Source organism: Eubalaena glacialis, chromosome 14, assembly GCF_028564815.1.
Source record: "Eubalaena glacialis isolate mEubGla1 chromosome 14, mEubGla1.1.hap2.+ XY, whole genome shotgun sequence".
In the NCBI taxonomy this organism is placed as follows: domain Eukaryota; kingdom Metazoa; phylum Chordata; class Mammalia; order Artiodactyla; family Balaenidae; genus Eubalaena; species Eubalaena glacialis.
The window spans coordinates 58,402,635-58,422,479 of NC_083729.1; the positions used below are offsets into that span (position 1 = coordinate 58,402,635).

The 19,845-nt window shown below is 39.0% G+C and overlaps 1 protein-coding gene across 1 annotated transcript; it reads right to left on the reverse strand.

The window, feature by feature from the left end:
• Positions 1-782: 782 nt before the first annotated feature.
• Positions 783-1,641, reverse strand: LOC133105281 (pleckstrin homology domain-containing family F member 2-like). Its single transcript, XM_061211264.1, has one exon. The coding sequence runs from the start codon at positions 1,530-1,532 to the stop codon at positions 783-785; it is 750 nt and encodes a 249-aa protein (XP_061067247.1). The 5' UTR covers positions 1,533-1,641.
• Positions 1,642-19,845: the final 18,204 nt, after the last annotated feature.

The window sequence follows — 19,845 nt, forward strand, 5'->3', positions numbered from 1 at the left end:
AATAATTTGGTACCTACAAAAAGTAAAAATATACAGTAATCACAACTATTTTATGGAAAAATATTTATTCATATAGAATAAAGAACCTCTAAATTTAGTTATTTGTAGCTGTCAAATGAGAAGTATTTTCTAATTAGACCCATTTATAACATTCATTTTACACCTCAAAGAGCACCAGTGTATTTTTAAAACAAACTAAAAAGTGAGAAGGTAGGGGCTTATTACATGCAACAGTGCTATTATGATAAGGCACCACCTGGTATACGAAAAAGCCAAACAAAGTATTTCCAAAGCATGTATTTCTGTTACTGGTGTCTTAACCTTTAGATGGGATGGTTAGAAAAGAGCGAATAACATTATTAACTGACCACATCATACTCCTTTTTCCATCATTCTTTGCTTTTAGTTTTTCCATATAACAGAACATATAATAAACACAGTGTAGTACATATGTTAAATAAACATCTTTTCCCAACCATTCAAGAAAATAGTCTAGAATTAAAACAAGAATAAGAAACCAAAACTTTATCTGATATATTCGCAACAGTCTATCCCTGTAGAATAGGGAGCTGGGGGAGGTGAGGAGAGTGGCAGCAGCAGTTGGGGTTGGGGCATGGTAACAGGACCTATTTTCTATAGAATATATTGAGGCACATAGGTTATAAGTTTCTCAGGCAAATTCATGGCTAGAGCAAAACTGACAGAAAGCTCAGGATTTTACATTCCCCCCAGAGCTGATTTCTCAGATAGTCACATCCGATTAAATATTTCAAAATATGCCTTTAGTCACTGCTATCATCCTCGTCATCATCGTCAGATACATCATTTAAAGAAGACTTCAATGACTGACTATAAGAGTCCGATCTAGTAGGCTGGCACGTGGCCATGTCCCCAGTAGAAAGCAGGTCATAGCAGAAGTCACAAATCCTCACAGGCTTAGAGGACTGGCTGGGAAGAAGAAATCTCTTTTCAGAGCAGGGCCCACAGACAACAAAACCACATTTGCGGCAGTGGTGACGACGATTAACAGGTGTGAATTTTGCTTTCTGACAACGCATACATACAGTTGCCTCAGAGTCAGGAACCCAGACAGCAGCATGTTCATTACTGGGTGTCTTCCCACTTTTGGAGAGTAAATCAGTAACACATTTATTTATGTGATTCATCCATTCCGAATTCTCAGTGGCAGTGGCAGCATAAACTGCAAACGATTTAGTTGGTGTCTTGATCAGCCATCCATTCCTCAAGTCTCCCTCATCTTTGATAGAATCAATTGTGACATTTTCCAGGGGAATAATATGTTGTTTGTTATATTTTTTCTTCTGGATGACAATATTGCCATATACAAGAATATCATTAAATAAGAAAAACTGCCTTGCTTTAGGCTTTTTTCTGCACAACTTAGTCAATACTCCTTCTCCAATAAGAACCCGTCCAGGTATAGTTAAGGGTTGGCCAGCTGCTCCAAAACAGTTTTCTACTATATTTATACGTCTAGTATTTGCTTCACTGTTTGCCAAGCGATCCACCATCTTTTGCTAATAGCCCGGCCGGGCGCAGAAGGCGGCTGTAGAGAAGGTCCGACTCTTCCTCGTCCCGGGCGCCGGGCGCAGACTCTGCTCGCTCCCCCGACCCAGCCTCCCAGGGTGTGCAGCCCCCTCCTCCCTTTTTTAGTATAAAAGAAGCCTGAATTCTGACTTGGGTAAGATGGTTCTCTAGGACATTAGTCTGCCATCCTCTCAGACTCCTGTCTTTGCAAATAAAGTTGTTATTCCTTTCCCAAACACCTCGTCTCCCAATTTAATGGTCTGTCATGCAGCGAGCAGAATGAATTTGGATTTGGGAACATTATCTTGCTATTTACTACATGACATTGTAATTTCTAGTTTGTCCATATTCTTGGTAAACTGCAAGTTTTGAGAAAGTAGGAATCATGACTGTTTTGTTATCTATTATATCTCTAGTAAGAATCAGAGTGCTTCAGGTACAGAGGAAGCACTGAATAAGTATTCATTGAATAAAGGAATGCATATGTGAATTAACCTCTTTCTCCCACTTTCCCTATCTGCTTTGAGTGGCTCCTGGGCATTTTCTGGGATCTTTTTGTTATGATTTACTGTTAGTTTTAGGATAGTTTGGCCTTTAGGTCATATGTTGGCATACCAGTAGATACAGTGAACTTGGTAAATATTAAGTATGCACTTTTGAAATCAAAAACATCTCCCGAAATGCATTATAATTATTGGTTAAATAATTTTCAGATGGTTTTTAAAATATTGTATGACTATTGAGGCACTTGGTTAACTAACACTTAAATGATATGGTAAATACTTAGAGGAGTCTAGAGAAAAGCAAAGAATGCTTTAACTGCCCTAAATATCAGTTTTATTGTGCAATGGAGACTCCAGGAACCATATCCTGAAGTTGAGGTGGTAGTTACCCTTCCCCACTGTCAAGTCTGTTCAGAAACATGCAGCCATCATGCTCAGCTGCTGCTGATTAGGCTTGTTGTCACTTCCTGTCTCTTCTGTGACTCGTTCCTGTTCACCTTCACCTCTAAGCCTCCAGCTTCCTTCCTAGTCCTCTGCGTACAAGAGGTTGTTAGTAAAGTTCCACCCAGTCATTTCATTCATCCTGTGGTGACTGCTGTTTTCAGAATTAAAGACCAGAATGTCCTGATTAAACACTTAATTAAACATAATAAAAAATATTGCCAGTTTTAAATAATTGATTCACTCATTAGTTTAATATGCTAATGACAGAGCCTTGAGAAAAGGAAATGGAATAAAATTTACCCTCTAAGAAAGTGGGTTGAAATTAGATTTTTACACTAAGATTTTTCAGAGTAAATTACCAGCTCCTGATAGATGAGAGCAGTCTAACTAGTATTTCATTCACTGCCTGGACCTCTAATAGTTAAACTTTTTGCAGATGACAGCATTCAGGACTGACCTTTAGTTATTTACTGTTATAAACTTCCATATGCTGTGAGATACAATGGAAAGAACCCTGCACTGGTTAATTGGTTTAACTGGTTTGTGTTCCAATCACGTTTGTCACTTCCCTAATGTGTCTTGGAAAAGCCTCCCAATCTCTTTGAGCCTTCACTTGCCCTGATGTTAAGATGAAAACTCAGATTGTGTCCTAGACAACTTTTTGTCTCTAACATCTTTCTTGGTACCTACCAAGTACTAGGAACTCAGTAGATATTTATCGAATTAATAAAAGAAGAAGAGTAGATCAGGTAATATCTTAAGTACCTTTCAATTCCAAAATTCCATGATTCTCTCTAATATTTACCTTTTCTTGACTTTTGTCCCAAATTTCTAGGCAAAATGACTTTTGAGGCCTGCACAAACCGATGATTAGAGGGATAGATAGAAAATTCTGATTCAGCACCAAGAGTGAGCTGAACTTGTAAAAAATCATTTATTAATTATTTCTACTGACATCCATGATCTGGAATATTATATCAGAAAATTTTAGGAGGACCCACTTACATCACAGATCTTATTCTTTGCCATCATCCTCATGAGAGGTGTAAGAAAATGAGGAACAACAAAATGGCAAGATGGAGAAGATTATGTTAGATGCCTGTTGACCTGGTGCACAAAATATTGTTCCACAAATAAAGCAAGATGCAGAGAATAGTCCATAATATAATCGTATTTTAATAAGAATAAGAAATAATTATAAACATACATACATATTCTATGTGTGTTACAGGGAGATATATCTTTGTATGAGCTTAGGAAAAATGTACAGTTGACTACCCAACAAATTGTTAATTTCTGTTTCTAGGGGTGGAGGGGGTCGGTGAGTGTTTAGATGGGGGAGAATGGGAGGAAGGTATGGAAGGGAGGTGATTTGCATTTTTCTTTGCCCACTTCTGTTTTGTTTGGCTTGTTTTATAAGCAATTATAATTTTCACTTCCTTCTTCAAACTAAGAAATGAGTAAAACATAGTGGTTCCCAAATTTAACTTGTGATAGCATTCCAAATAATTCATAATTCAATCAAAGTGCCTAGACTGGCCTCCATGGCCCTTATATTCTGGCCTCTCACTACCTCTGAGACCTCATCTCCTGTGAGTCTTCCCCTCATCTACTCCCTTCCAGCCACTCTGATTCTCCTTAACATTCCTCAAACATGCTAAGCTTGCTCCTACCAAGGGCTTCTGTACTGGCTGCCATCTCTTCCTGGAAACTCTTCCTCCAGATGTCCACATGGCTCTCTCCTCATGTCGCTCAGATTTCTGCTAAAATGTCATCTTTTTGGCCACTATATATTTTGTCCCTCTTCCCTGGCACTCTTTCGCCTGCTTTATTCTACTTTTGTTTTTTCCATGAAATTTATTGCTATCTGAGAAGCTATACATTATTTACTTGTCTAGTTGCTTACTGATCTGATCTCCTTATATTGGAATGTTTCCCAGTGCCTAGAACAGTGCCTAACATACATGTGACAGTCAATTAATACATACAAAGGTAAATAAGTCAAGTGTGGTCCATTCTCATGGAGCAAACTAGTGTCATCTGGGACACACATTCTGGTCTATACAGTTGATATGGGTTTTTACAAAGAGAGAACAGAAATAGTAAGAGTTTAAACCCAGGTTTCCTTCTTCTCCGAGCCCCTGACATTTAGTGACATCACTCAGGTTACTCTGCTAATCTTGACCTATTATCTCCACCCTTTACTTGGTACTATTCAGAATTTTCCAGGTTCACTAGACAGGATCAGACTCAGCAAAATCATGTCTTTCAGTTTGTCTAATCACCTAACATTTGTTTATTTGATGTCTCCAACTAGATTGTCTCAATCTTGTTTTAATATACCCAATATGGAGCATAGACCCATTTAAGAGACAAAGCGAGCAGTCTATTCTCACCCCTGGATTCTTCACTGAAATAGTCTATCTCCAGCATTTCTATGTCAGTAAGTAAGCGTGTTCCATTTATGCTAAGATGCTCTTAGTAACAAATGAAATAAAGCACAGTTCACTTGGCTTAACCAATCAAGATTTGTTGGCCCTCAGAACAAATACAGTCTCAAGGAACGGCAGTTTCATGGTTGATAGATCCAACTTCTCAGTCATGTCTCCAAAGACCCAATTTCTTTTCATCTTCCTGCTCAGCCATCCTCAACCTGAGTTCCATCCTAATACCTACTCTCCTAGTTGTAGCAGGATAAGTGCCTGACAAAGTCAGGGATACAATCATCCTTGTTCAAGTCCAGTAGGAGAGATTCCTTCTGCCCCAGTATTGCAACAGTGCTAAGATACACACTGATTGGACCAATGTGGGGCATATGTCTTCCCCAGAATGAATGGCCATAACCAAGGGAATGGAATGTACTGATTGGGTTTAGCCAATCCAAGACCACCCTTAGATCAGGGAGTGAGGTCAGCTTACTCTAAAGTCTATTGGAGGAGAGGAGAAGAGAATCCCACAGTGAAAATTAGGATACTCTTAGAACAAATGTCCACTACAAATATCACTATAGGGAGGGATGTGAGGGCAAAGGGAAAAGGCTCATCTCAACCTTCTATGGGCCCCAGAAAGTCCACAACTACAGCTTTTTCATTTGGATTCCCAATGTCCTAAGTCTCTCTAGAGCATATTTATTGGTTGGAGATTACATGGAATCCAGGAGAATTAAGTCTGAGTCTAAATGATGGGCCTGGTCAGTGCATAGGGGACGTTCTCAGTTAGGGACTTGCCTCCACAAAAAGGCCAAAGGATTGTCCAATAGAGATGGCAATACCAGAAAAATTAAGTTGTTTTTTCCCCTCCTTATTCCAGTTTAGAAACTGAGGATGGGAAGGAAAGGGGGAATCCATTAGAACAATAAAAACTAAATTTTATATCTGTTAACAATTCTTTCCCCATTTAAGCATTAATAATCTTCTACCAAAAAAGCATTAGTGTCTATATCCCATTCTTGTAGGGATAGTCCAACCTGTCACTGAGGAAGTGCTAAGAAAGCACCAAGAATCAAAGAAAATGCTCAGTGTAAATTAATGGCATTAATTGTTTTTTCTTATTGTGGAGAATTTAAGCTCATAATGGTACAATGACCTACTATGTAGCCATTATCCAGCCTCGACAATAATCTACACATGGCCAATCCTGGTTTCAGCCACCCCTCCCCCCATATTATTTTGAAGCTAACTGTATATCATGTGATTTCATCTGTAAATATTTCAGTATGTAACTCCTGTCTCTCTAAAAGATGATCAAATCTTTAAGAAACCACTATACCATTATCACAGCCTTTAAAATTAGCAATATTTTGTAAATAATTATCAAATATCTAGTCAGTGATCACATTTACAGTTCTTATGAACGTCATAATGTTTAAATTTGTATGTTTGAATTAGGAGGCAAATGAAGTCCACATATTATAATTCACTTATAAGCATTTAAAGTATCTATGGGTTCCATCTCACTTTTCTTTTTTCTTTCTTATAATGTGTTTGTTAGGCAATCAAGTAATATGCCCTGAAGATTTTTCCACAGTCTGGATGCAGCTGAGTGCAATCCCACGGTATAGGTTAACACTTTTCTCTCTTCTCTCCTGTAAATTGGTAGCTGGAGCTAGAATCTTCATCAGACTAAGGTGTGGATGGCAGTTTGAACCATCAGTCAAGGAAATGTAGTCATATATCTTCTCGTAGATATATTCAAAAGTGCCTGAGAGATTCCAAGCTACAGCGAGGTGCCATTTTGTTTACAGCAAATAAATAACCCAAATGGAGGGAGTTCGCATGGCAGGTTGTTTTTCTGAAACTCACACAGCTAACATTTCCAAGTTGGATGAAAATAAACTGCACCAGTGTGGGTCTGCAAGTCTGTACTGTACTCTCATTTGTAATGCTGCAAACACGTTGCTGTATATTTCATTGATCAACCTACTGAAGCAATGGTGTGCCGAAACCCAGTATAGGACACAGAATAGGAAAGCTTGCTTAGAAATGATTTAGTCTGTTCCTTCTGTTTTTTCAAAGCTCAGAGAAGTTAATGACTTGCAATTAAAAGACATGGCAAGTGGAGACCCCAGAGCACCTGATTTCCAATCAATGGCTTTTTTCACCATCTCTCTGCTAAAAGGCTAAGGATAGTTCAATTCGCCTGCCCCAAAACTATGTAACCTTAAGTCTTCCCATCATTGTCCAAGAGCTGGAGCCTAAAGAGAGATTTCTTTGGAACTAGGGAGTAGGAGATCTCCCACCCACCTACCTTCATTATCAGCTGGGATTATAGTATTTCACCGCTCACCCTTCTTACCTGGGGATGGAACAAAGGTGAATCCTTGCTTTCCCCTGAGGCTCCAATATCATCGACAGTGTCATCCTCTCATTCCTTTGCAAGTCTAAGCAGCTCGCTCTGCTTCTCATTCGTTTCTCCCCCTTCTTTCCTCAAGCCCCTGCTCAGATTCTGGTTATTCCATCCATAAGTGACGGTAACCTCTTTTCCTGTTCACTTCCTCTTGCCATTAATACAATCCTTTACATGTACTGAATGGAGGGCATATCTCAGTTATTCAAAATCTTCTAAGGACAATTGTCATCTGTCTAGTCCAAATGCAAACTCTTTTTTTCAGATTAATTTTTTTATTGAAGTATAGTTGATTTACAATGTTTCAGATGTACAGCAAAATGATTCAGTTTTTTATATATATATATATATATATATATATATATATATATATATATTCTTTTTCAGATTCTTTTCCATTATAGGTTATTACAAGATATTGAATATAGTTCCCTGTGCTGTACAGTAGGTTTTTGTTGATTATCTATTCTGTATGTAGTAGTATGTGTCTGTTAATCCCAAATCCCTAATTTATCCCTCCACTCATTTTCCCCTTTGGTAACCATAAGTTTGTTTTCTATGTCTGTGAGTCTATTTCTGTTTTGTAAATAAGTTCCCTTGTATTATTTTTTTAGATTCCACATATAAGTGATATACGGTATTTGTCTTTCTCTGTCTGACTTATTTCACTTAGTATAATTTCTAGGTCCATCCATGTTGCCAAATGCAAACTCTTGACCCTGATTTTCACTAATATCACTTCCTCTTTGTGCTGCTGGTTTATCCCTCTGATTTCACATTTACATCCTCCTCATAGCATCTTCTCCAACCCTCTCAACAGACTTTGGGAAACTTACATGTCAAGTGCATAGAACATGTTAAAACACAGTCCAAGTCCTTTTTCTTCTGAGAAATCACCTCCACTTAATACAAATTCCAAATTTCTTGACCTCTTTGCACCCTTCCTTCCTGGACACTCATATTCCCTGTCATGAGTGCATATGGCACAGTCTCCACAAACTTATCTGGCTAAATTAATACCACTTATAGGGATATTTGGCTGTGAACAAATTCTCCAACTTCCCTATAAAGTTGCAATCATTGATAAATATTTGTTGAATATTTATTAAGTGCTACATTTAATAAGGCACTAATATAAATAATATGGTATTTACACCAGTGTACAAAAAACACAGTCTCTGCCATGAAGACCCTTATATTTTAGCCGAACCAACAAAATATGCACACTTGAAAAGATGGCTAACAACCAAAAAAGATAATTACAAATGAAAAATTATTAATAGCCGGACAATGGCTACTATGAGGAATTCAGCAGAGAGGTCCTAGAAGGAGGAAGAGAAATTCGACCTTGGGCTTGGAGTTCTAGGTAGAGCTTTTAATGGGCAGAGAGGGGATCAGAATTATCTAGGACATGAACATGGAGTGCAGGCTCTTAGCAGATATGGACCACTTTTCATCTTTAGTGTACTTGTAAAAGGAAACATGACTGCCGACTATAAATACGATGAAGATGATGTTAACAATGGTGCTGATGATATGAGGAAGGTGAGGATATTGGCAGTACTGACAAAAGACAGCGATGATTCTAGAAACAGTAAAATATGCTTTACCAAAGAAGCCGATCTCTTTTTTCCAGCTTGGCCTTGATTTGTGTCAGTTAGTGTGAAATCATCTCGTTTCACTCTACCATTCCAATACCAATTTTGATAGCAAGGCTGCGGTTGACTCTTTCTTGCTTTATAGCAATGGCTTAATGAATTTATTTTTTCCAGCAGAACAGCAGCAAAACTTGTGGGTTGATGCTAATTTACCTGGCTAGAGTCTTATTAATATACTTTGGTTGGGGACACATGGAGTGCTCAGGCAAAGCACAAAGAATTGAGAGTTTTCTGCAGAATTTGTTTTCCTTTAGTAGCTGTTGCCGCAATTTCACTCCTAGAAGCTTGGCTTCTGGACAGAGGATAGTACAAGCCTAACCTTAACCTCCAACTGAAGAAGCCACGTGCATGTATGCAACATTGAGATTATCTTGACAATGCATTGCTACATCTAAACTCACAAGAGCGTGCACGCACACACACACACACACACAAACACACACTCCACTTTATCCTGCCATTTCACTCTTAAGTTTGGGGAAATTGAAGGCGCAAAGGCAAGCATGATCTCAGTTCCACTGCGTAGAGGCTTGAGCTAAAATGACGCCTGGAAAACAAATGCGGTGACCTTTAAAGGAATCGAGAAGAAGCTATTTCCAGCACATTACTAAATGCTATATTTTAAAGGTTCTAACCTTATTTGCTACAAGTGTATAATATCGGGAAACCCTCGTGAAGGAAGGGTCTGCATTCATCACAAGGCACAAGTCACTTACAGAAGGGATGAGGATAGTTATTACTTTCCAACTTGCAGACACTGGTCAGCTCAGCTCCTTCTCTGTGGTTTGCTGCATTAAATAAGGTTCAGAGATCACTTGGAGAATTACAGACTTCTTGACCTAACAAAAATATAAAGTTTTCTGCAAATAACAATAGCCATATCATCATACAGAACAATTTATGACACAAACTTTTACAGTTCACACCAGCTGGCAAGACTGACCCTTCAGGTGTCTGTGGTATTAATTTCATTTACTCTTCTAGCTGATTCATAGTAGTAGTTGATCTATGAGACTCAGTATCAAAATAAAGAATGGGTAAGCAGAAGAAATTACTCATTGAAAAAAAAAAAAACAAACCTAAAACACAGTCTTTGAAACCAAAGTTGGTCTCCACTGTACAGGTCTGGAGGACTATTTGCAAAAAATAAAAATATGTAACACTGATTATCTTGACATTTAATGGAGTCCTCAGGTTTAGATGTCTTAGAATAGATAGGTAGATCGATAGATATAGAGAGAGAGATAGCTGGATAGATAGACAGATGGATAGATAGATAGACGATCAATCAATCTTGATAATGCCGACAATATTGCCTTACATTTGTAAACCGCTTTACAAAACACTGGTATTTGGCGCTCTTTTTTATTCTTAACCTTATTATATTTTATAGATTGGAAGTACAGATTTCCAGCAAGTCAGCTGCAGTAGCTCTTTTTCCCACCCTGATTGCATAACTCACATCTGTGAACGAGTGTGCTGCCAATTATCTCATGGATATAGGATTTATAAATCAGCCAAGTCAATAAAACATTGTGTGAGGGCCTATGTGGTCAGAAGTGTCTCCAGTTGCCCTTTATGCTAAGTGGAGCTGTCAAAACATTAGTAAATAACCCTGATTACCTAAAAATGCGCTGGCCTCCATGTGATGGTCTAACTGATTTTTGATTTTTTAAGAACAGACTGGAGAATCCCTTTCAACCTAGTTAGCATAAAATCATTTGTTGCTGTTTATTGGTTTTCCATATTTAGAGTTGACAGGTTGAGGCCACCAGGAGAAAACAACTATATGGGGCCTAGGGCATGGGTTTTCACGCTAGGGGGAGTGCTCTGAAGCAAGCTTCTATCATGGTCAGAGAGTAACTGTGTGAGGGTTTTTAAAGTTCTCATTTAGCCAAAGCCCCAGGCAAAAGAAACCGACAAGGGCATCGGTCTCCAAAGCGGCAATAAGCAAAGTCAGAGAAGGAAAGGAAACCAAATAGTTAAAAGTGGCCAGCAAACTACATTCAGAAATTAGTTCAGTTTCACAAATAAGGGTAGGAAAAGCGGAGAAACTCAGCCCTAAGACGTCAAATCAAGAAGTCACTTAAACCTAAAGATCTTACCAGTAGTTCCCCTGTGACTTGGGCCATTATGGCTACAAAATGTCCTGGACTGAGTTACAGGAAATCTAAGGTCTACTGGCAGTGGCTGACTTCTAATGGCACAGTGAGTATCCTAAAGCATTTTAGGCTACTGTTGTTGAAACACTCTAGAATGAAACAAAATGCACATTGATTTTCAGTACGGAGATCCCAATATTACCGTTAAGTCGAAAAACGTTTCTGTGAGATAATTCCTGTAGCCTGAGACACAATAAAATAAACACAGGGAAATTCAGGTCTGTGAGTCCCTCATGCTAGCGCATCCTGAATTATCTTGGGTTGTTCATTTTTATTTTATGCTGCCCTGCCCTTTAATCTGCCTCCATGTCTAGGTGAAACATCATGCATAAGGTGGTTGTATTTAATCTTAACTCAATCAAGATAATGAAAAGTAAGTACTGAAGTACACACATGACAAGTGTCAGGACTCCCTTCATTTACTCGTTGGCAAAATTGGTTGTGGGTTTGCCGAGGGAGACTGGAATGGGGTGTTTTCAGTTGAACCTGAGGTTTATAAGACTTCAGTGGAAGGATGTGTTCATTTTTCTACTTAACAAACGTGCTGGATATTCTCATGCGAGGATACCCAGCAAATACACCATTTCTAGGTTTCAGATGGCTGTCATGCCTATACCCCACCATTGTTTTGTTCTATCTTCCTCTATAATGACAATGGCTGACTGTTACTGACTGCTTCTAATACACCAGGCACTGTTCTATTGATACGTACTCGGTGTGGGATCACTCATTTAATCTTCCCAATAATCTTCAGCAGTGCATGTTGTGATTATTCTTAATTTTCCTAGTAAGGAAACTGAAGTACAGAGAGGCTAAAGGGTTTGCCAAGTTCACACAGCCAGTGAGTGGGAGAACCGGGATTTGAACACAGTTTATCGATTGCAGGGTATTTGCTACGTCACAGAGTTTTGTGAGGATTCAAACATTCCTGACACACAGTACCAAATAACTGTTAGCTATTATTTTTTATTATTTAGGCTCATCCTATTGTTGTTATCCTACTTTTTTTTTTTTGCCACAGGAGAAAGACAACTTTTATTCTTTCAAGAAAATGTACCAACAGGTGGAAGGAAGAAGCATGCTGGCCACATCCCCTGTCCTAAGCAGGGGTCTGAGATGATGCCAGGCCTGACCAGGGCTTGGGAGAAGCTAACGGGGCTCCCTGTGGCACTGGGGGGGGAGGGCTGGACCAGTTCAGAGGTGGGACTTTGTTCTGTTAGCACCAGGAACCGCTGCAGCTGCAGCCGGACTTGGAGATAGGACAGTGGGTGGCCCTGCTCTGTCTCCACCTAAGCAGTCTGGGGAGGGGCCGGCGGCAGAAGGCTCCCTGCAGGCGGTCATCTTTGTGTGATTCTCAAATTCACAGCCTAGACTCGTTCCCCAGCCCGCTGTAAACATGAGAATAGGCTCATGACTGCCAGCTTCTCCCTGGGTCTCCATCCTGATGGTCCATCTGGAGATTTTGGACTTGCTAGCCTCCATAATCATCTGAGCCAATTACTTAAAATAAATATACATGTAATTTTTTAATATACACACATACACATCCTATTGGTTCTGTTTTTCTGGAGAACCCTGACTAATACACCCATGAACTGAAATGTCAAAAACCAGACTGGACATTTTTACCAGCCTACACAAATTACATCACTTCTCCCCATCCTTACTGGAACTTTGAGAGTTAGAAAATCCCCAAATTTCTCCCTGAGGTGTAGACTTTCGAAGTATCATTAGTTTGCTGCTCTTTTTCAGTTTGCCTACAAAGAAGAACTTCAGGCTACACAATAAACAGAAATGTCAGCAGTGCGACCGGATTGTCCAAGGTTGTGGCTTGTTCCAGAACACTCTGGGACACAGCTGACCACAGCCCTCCCATTGGCTGAAACCAAGATGTGATTGATTAAATATCCTGCCAGAGATTTTATGCCTAATTATTTAAGTTCCCTAAGGCTAATCTTTAAGAAAACAGTGGAAGAGGAATACCAATAACTCACCAAAGATAACTTTCACACCATCAAAAGCAAGTGTCGCGTTTCACCCAGTTCCACCTGTTAATCCCCCCCCACCACCCCCGCAAGGATGTCCTTTTCATATGTTAAAGACTTCTTATAGGGTGGAATGATGTGTTAAGTTATAAACAGCTGGTGGGCAGTTTAATATAGTTACAGGTGATTGGATCTTCCCCTTTCATTTTCTCACTGTTGTCACTTTAAAAATAGAAAAGCTACACCCTCCAGAAAGCACAAGATATATAAAACCAATATGTTTGCCTTTCAGTTAAAGACCTCAGGCTCTCAGCTGGAGTGCAACACCCCAGCATCAGTGAGAAGATTTTTCTAAGAACTGTGAAATGCAGGACCAGTACTGTGAGTGTTTCTGTAGGAGAATCCCGCTAATGAGCTTTAATGTCCCTGAGAGCTCAGGTCACTCTGAGCTGAAGCATCATCTACACATGTTCACCTTGGAGGTGTCTTTTTTCCTGAAATCCTAATCTACTAAGACATACTTAAGATTTAACAATCAAAATGTTTACATGGATTCAAATGTTCTTTTTTTTTTTTTTTTTTAAGTTCTGGCTAACGGAACTATGAAAATGGCACGCAGGTATAGTCCAAACTTCTCTGTCTCTTTTTCTAACAGACCTTCTTTTTTTAGAGCAGTTTTAGGGTCACAACAAAATTGGGCAGAAGGGACAGAGATTTCCCATGTACTCCCTGCCCCCTTACATACATATCCTTCCCCATTATCAGTGTCATCCCCCAGAGCAGTACCTTTGTTACAATTGATGAACCTACACTGACACATCATTATCACTCAAAGCCCATACTTTACAATATGGTTCACTCTTGGTGCTGGACATTCTATGGATTTGGACCAACATATGATGTATCCACCATTATAGTATCATGCAGAGTAGTTTCACTGTCCTAAAAAATCTCTGTCTTCTGCCTATTCATCCCTCCCTCCCTTCTAACCCCTGGCAACCACTCATCTTTTTACTGTGTCCATGGTTTGATTTTTTTCTAGAATGTCATATAGTTAGAAGCACATAGTATGTAGCCTTGTCAGACTGGCTTCTTTCACTTAGTAGTATGCATTTAAGTTTCCTCCAAGACTTCTCATAGCTTGATGGCTCATTTCTTTTTAGCTCTGAATAATAATATTCCATTGTCTGAATGTATCACAGTTTATCTATTCATCTACTGAAGCATATCTTGGTTGCCAAAACTTGCCAAGTTCTCTTTTGAAATATCTCTGAAAAAATAAAGGGATTAGTAACTCACTTCACGGAAAAAGAAATTATTAATTTTTTAAAAGATGTATTTATGGATCAAAGGCCACAAATTTGCTGTGTGGTAGGCAAATTGGGTGGGAGTAGACTTGAGTGAGGAAAACCAATGAGTTATAAAAATACTAGTCTTTCATATGATTTAATCTGGCTTAATCACACAATGTTAAATATTGCATAAAATTAGGAATTTTGAGCATATGTTTAAACATCTCTGAAATCTATGGCATTATTTAGCAATTTCAAATTTTACCCAGTTAGCAACTTACTTTATTCAAGACTTCAAGTTATTTCTGTTGACTACCTCATTACCTTAAGAGAAAATAATATTGACTTTCATCTTCAGAAGAAAAATGAAGCAAAGTAACTATAAAAAAATAGATTCCTGGCATGGTGTAGTCTCAGGTATATGTTCTACTTACATTGTGCCTTCCTTACAACACACATAGTAACACTGTTAGAAATTTAACTGGCTGCCTAGTTAGTTGTTTGCATCACATAATTCAAATTAATTTTTTTTTTAATCAAACCAGTTCATTGTTTCTGAACTGTTCATACATCTCCATGATAATGTAAGCTCCATGAGGGCATCCATAGTTTCCTGGTTTAGTTCTTGGATGGTGGTCCTCAGTAAATTTGCTGAATGAATGTCCATTTGTTTGTTTGTTTTAAATGAATAGGAGCTATATCTGGTTCACAGTGTGGCTATACCTGCCACCATATTATAACCAATACAACAAATCTTGGAATCAACCCTTGCAGACAGTTCTCAGTCAGGGCCAGAGCTATGTTGGGCATACTCCAGAGGGTACCGTTTTTATAGATGACGATGATGGGAATTGCGGCTCCTGGAGTTAGTGGGGCAGCCCTGGTTTGTTTTATTGATTATCATCAACATCCCTTGAGAAATTCTGTATGGTCGATGTTTACTTCTAATCAAGAATCAAGATGAACAGTACTTTCAATGTGTCTTGAGAATTTTACATGCCATCTAATTAACTAATTGAAGGTGCCTTGGAGTATTACAAGGCTGAGAACCCTTGTTATTAGCTTCTCCTAAATAAGGATAAAAATCCTGCCCAGGCTGCCTCACTGGGGTGGTGTGAATTTTTGACTTCTGTTTGCTCATCTATAAACTAAGCAGGGCTAAAACCGGAGACCTGTATGGATTCTTGTAGTTCCGACATTCTATAAATTTAAAATACACAGAATCCTCAGAATTCAGGCTCATTCTATGATAATTGCCTTTGGCCTCAAAGTCTCAAATCACATTGTAAATAAAATCTTTGTGTTTTTTATTCAACAAATATTTAGAGAACACCTGTGATGCTAGTAGTCACTGAGAAGGAACTAGATATGCCCAATCACCTCCACCAGTAATAACTAACAACCATTATTTAACAGTAATGCCAACATGCATTAAGTATTTACTATGCACCAGCCACTCTTCTAAGATTTATATATCTTATTAATCCTCTTAACAATCCTATAAGGTAGGTATAAATAAGAAAACTGAGGCACAGAGAGGGTATGACCACCACCAGTAAGTGAAAGAGCTAGGATTCAAATACAGGCAGTGTGACTCCAAAGCCCTCGTTCTTAATCACTGCACTATCATAAAAGAATTACAAAGAAATTACAAAAGAAAACAAAGAATGTGAAGAGTTACTTACAGAGTCTGCATTTCTTACATTGACTTAACTTCTAAACTGAAAGAAATTATCCACAGAATCTAAAGTAGATTCGGTGGGAGGAATCGGGATGAGAAACAACAATGACGACAACCGAAGCCCCCATCTCTTAATATATTCATTTGTGTTAATATTATTATGTTGGTTTAGAAGGAACACACTGGGAACAGACTCAGGAATTTAACTCTGGGTCGACGTGAGTTACTTCCGGTTCGGGGCTCACTCCAAATAACCTGAATGAAGGCCCAAGTCCCACTTCCATGTATAAGTGGGAAAAGTCCAGTGATGACTCCAACCTTCACAGGTCTTTTCCTCCTCGCTCCAGTGGAGCTGACTCTGCACTCTAGAGGTTGGCACTGGAGAGATGCTGCAGCATCGAGTGAAGATGTGGAGCTTTGGAGCCCCAGCTGGCTGTGAACTCAGAAGGAACTGAGTGGGAATCCTGGCTCTCCTGGACGAGCGGTCCTGCCAAGTTCCTCAGTCACGCCAACTTCAGGTTCTCTATTTGAGTAATGGGAGAAAGACAGCACCTATCTAATAGGATTGTTATGAGAATTAAATGAGATGATACATTTCTAGGTATTGCTATTCTGTAATAATCTAAATGGAAAAAGAATTTGAAATAGAAAAGGTATATGTATATGTATAACTGAATCACTTTGCTGTACACCTGAAACTAACACAACATTGTTAATCAACTATGCTCCAATATAAAATTAAAATTAAAAAAAAAAGTATACACTATATGACCCCCTTCCCCCCTAAAATAAAGAAAACATTAAGCCTTGGCACAGAGTCAGCACTCAAAAACTGTTTGCTGTTACTATTATTTAACACTACTCCGTACTAGTCAATCACATCTCTCAACAGGACCATGTGCCTCAAAGGTGGGTTTCTAAGACTTTTGCTTTTTTGTATCTACCTTGGTGCCTAGCACTTACGATGTGCAATAAATACACATAGACAGATAAACAGGCAAGGAGGGCAAAAAAGGAGAGCTCAGTTCTCTGCCCATAAAGTTCCCAAAACAAAGACAGCAAACGAGTGGATTGCCATTTGGTGTTTTGATCATTCTCTTCAGATTTGTACGATCAGATTTCTTCTCTTTTGTAAATCACAGGAATAACTTCAGGAAGCCTCAGACATCCTCATATAAGGTTAAATATTTAAAACAGAGCTGCATGAGTCTTGAAAAGATCCAGACAAACATATGTTGAGAAGCTTTGGCAAAGCTCAGTGCAGCACAACGAGGAAAGAGAAGCCAAGCACCCCTGCACCCATTGTAAGGGGCCGTCCATCTTGAGCACAGCTTGCAGGCCTCATCTCAAGAATGAGGTCACCCAGAGCCCAGATGGGCAGGCGGGTTGCAGAATAAGATATGTCTGGGTGCAGATGTGAAAGGAATTGGGACTAACAACCATAATGGAAACAGGAAATGAGACTTAGGTCAGCCAAATTGCACAGTTGTTGAAAAAGCAAAACTTAGCCATGTGGTATAATTTTCATGCTCCATGAGGTTTACCACCAATCAGCCAACTTTACCAATAGATTAAGCTGTCACTATGAAAAAAAAAAACCCTCAAAGGTGTCCGTCAGACCCCTTCCCCCCCCAGTCTTCCTCAGTTCCTTCCTGTACTCCAAATCAACATTCACTAGAGCTGAAGGGTCATCCCATTCAAATGCTTCAACCCACTACTTTTTCCCTACTATTTAGGGCCATTACAATGAATCTGGCAAGGCCTTTTGAAGACTGGAGGGCTTCACTGATATATGAAACAAGAAAGAAAAAAATAAGGATTTATTATAATAAAAGAGCAAGCCTCTTCCCTTATGGTACACGTAGGCATGTATGTTCATAGTAGGGATATACTCACAAACTCACCCATACACATGCACAAACACACACAATGCTTCTGCCCTTTATACAGGGAGTTATTTTGAGAAAATTGTTGCTGGGTCTCTGGGCTAGGAGAGCAGCGAATCATTAATCTCTCAAGATGGTTAGGTTATGCTTGCTGCCGTGATGTTACTGACCTAACCCTCCCAGAGTACATCCAAGGCTGTCTGCCGACCTGAAAACTTTGAACAATCTCTGCCACTCTGCCCTTGACCTTGCATGGATCCTGATGTCTTTTTGGCTGATGATAAAATTCATGCACAGCTAAGACATGTGGTTTCACAGAAATACCAGGACCAAGTTCTGTTATTTCTTTCAAAACTATCTATAACATTACTGTTTCTAAAAATCTACGATTCTACTCTTTAATATATACCAGCATGTTTAAGACTTGGGAAGCATCCTACACAAAATGTTTCTTAGTTCTTCAGACTCATTTCATTTTCTGAAAGGCCTAGAGTCTATGTGCTATATCACCTAATCGTAAAACATCTTACACAATTCTCTCGTAGTTTCACTTTTATTAAAAACTCTGCTTTTCCAAAGGAAGTGGGCCCAGAAAGAGGAAAACTTCAGGGAAAATGCTTAGGAAGGAAGTTATTTTTTTGATTTGCTATTCTAAAACAAGAGTAGGAAGGGAGACAGAGCCTGCTGAGTTCACTAGCTGGTAATACATTAATGTATATCAAAATCAAATAAAATGTCCCAGATTTCACCTTTGTCAAAGAGAAAGATGCTGAGACTAGAAAGAAGAGTATGGACAAACTTAAGTGAGAGAAAATAGAGTTGAAGTCAAGAGTCAAATATAAGACTAGCAAGCTGGAGGGAATGAATTTAAATCCTGTAGCTCAGAAGAAATTATGCACTCAAGATAAAATTACTGAATCCTTTAGGAAACCAAAATGCATAGAGGAGATCTTAGGAAAAACGAGGCCTAAAGAGTTTGTCTGACTACAAACTCAATACAACCTATTCATTCAATAATTCATTCATTAAAAATATGAGTCGGGAACCTACTAGTGACAGGGACTACCTAATATGTGTCTGAAATTATTTTGGGCAGATTTATGCAAAAAACAAGACAAAGTTTCCGCTTTGATGGATCTGACATTCTAGTGGTAGAGTCAGAAATTAAACAAATGAACAAATAAACATATAATGGCAGTTGGTGGTAAGGGCCAAGAAGAAAAATAAAGCAGAATAAGAAAATAGAATGTGAGTGTGGGGAGAAGTAAGTGTTCTATTTTAGATAGAGTAGTCAAGTATGAACTTTCTGAGTAGGTAGCATTTGAGCAGCAATGAGTTAAGGGAACAAATCAAGAAACAATCTAGGGAGATGAATATTCCAGGCATAGGAGGCAACATGTACAAGAGTCTTGAGTAAGGATAAAGCTTTGTGTGTTCAAGAAACAGAAAGAGTAACACAGTGGCTGGAGCAGAGGAAAGTAAAGAGTGCAGTAGGATAGGTAAGAAAATCACAGAGGGTCTTGGAGCCACAGTAAAGAAGACTAGATTTTGTCTGTGTGAATTGGAGGATCCTGAAGAGTTTTGAGTAGAGAAGAATCATGATGTGATTTACAGTTTAAGAAGATCACTCTGTCTGCTTTGTGGAGCATATGTTAAATAAGATCCCAGAGAGGAAATCCTAAGACAAGTTAAGAGGCTATCCTATCAGCCCAGAAGACAGATGAAGGTGACTGGAGAGGTATGCTAGAGGCGATATCCTTGGAAGGAAACGCAGATGGGACATACCAGTGTGTTGCCCTGAGGAGTCAAATATGATAACCAGGTGTTGGCTGGAACAATTG

Bases quoted from the DNA above. Each gene is read 5' to 3' on its own strand.
- LOC133105281 (XM_061211264.1), bottom strand. From the start codon at position 1,532: ATGGTGGATCGCTTGGCAAACAGTGAAGCAAATACTAGACGTATAAAT.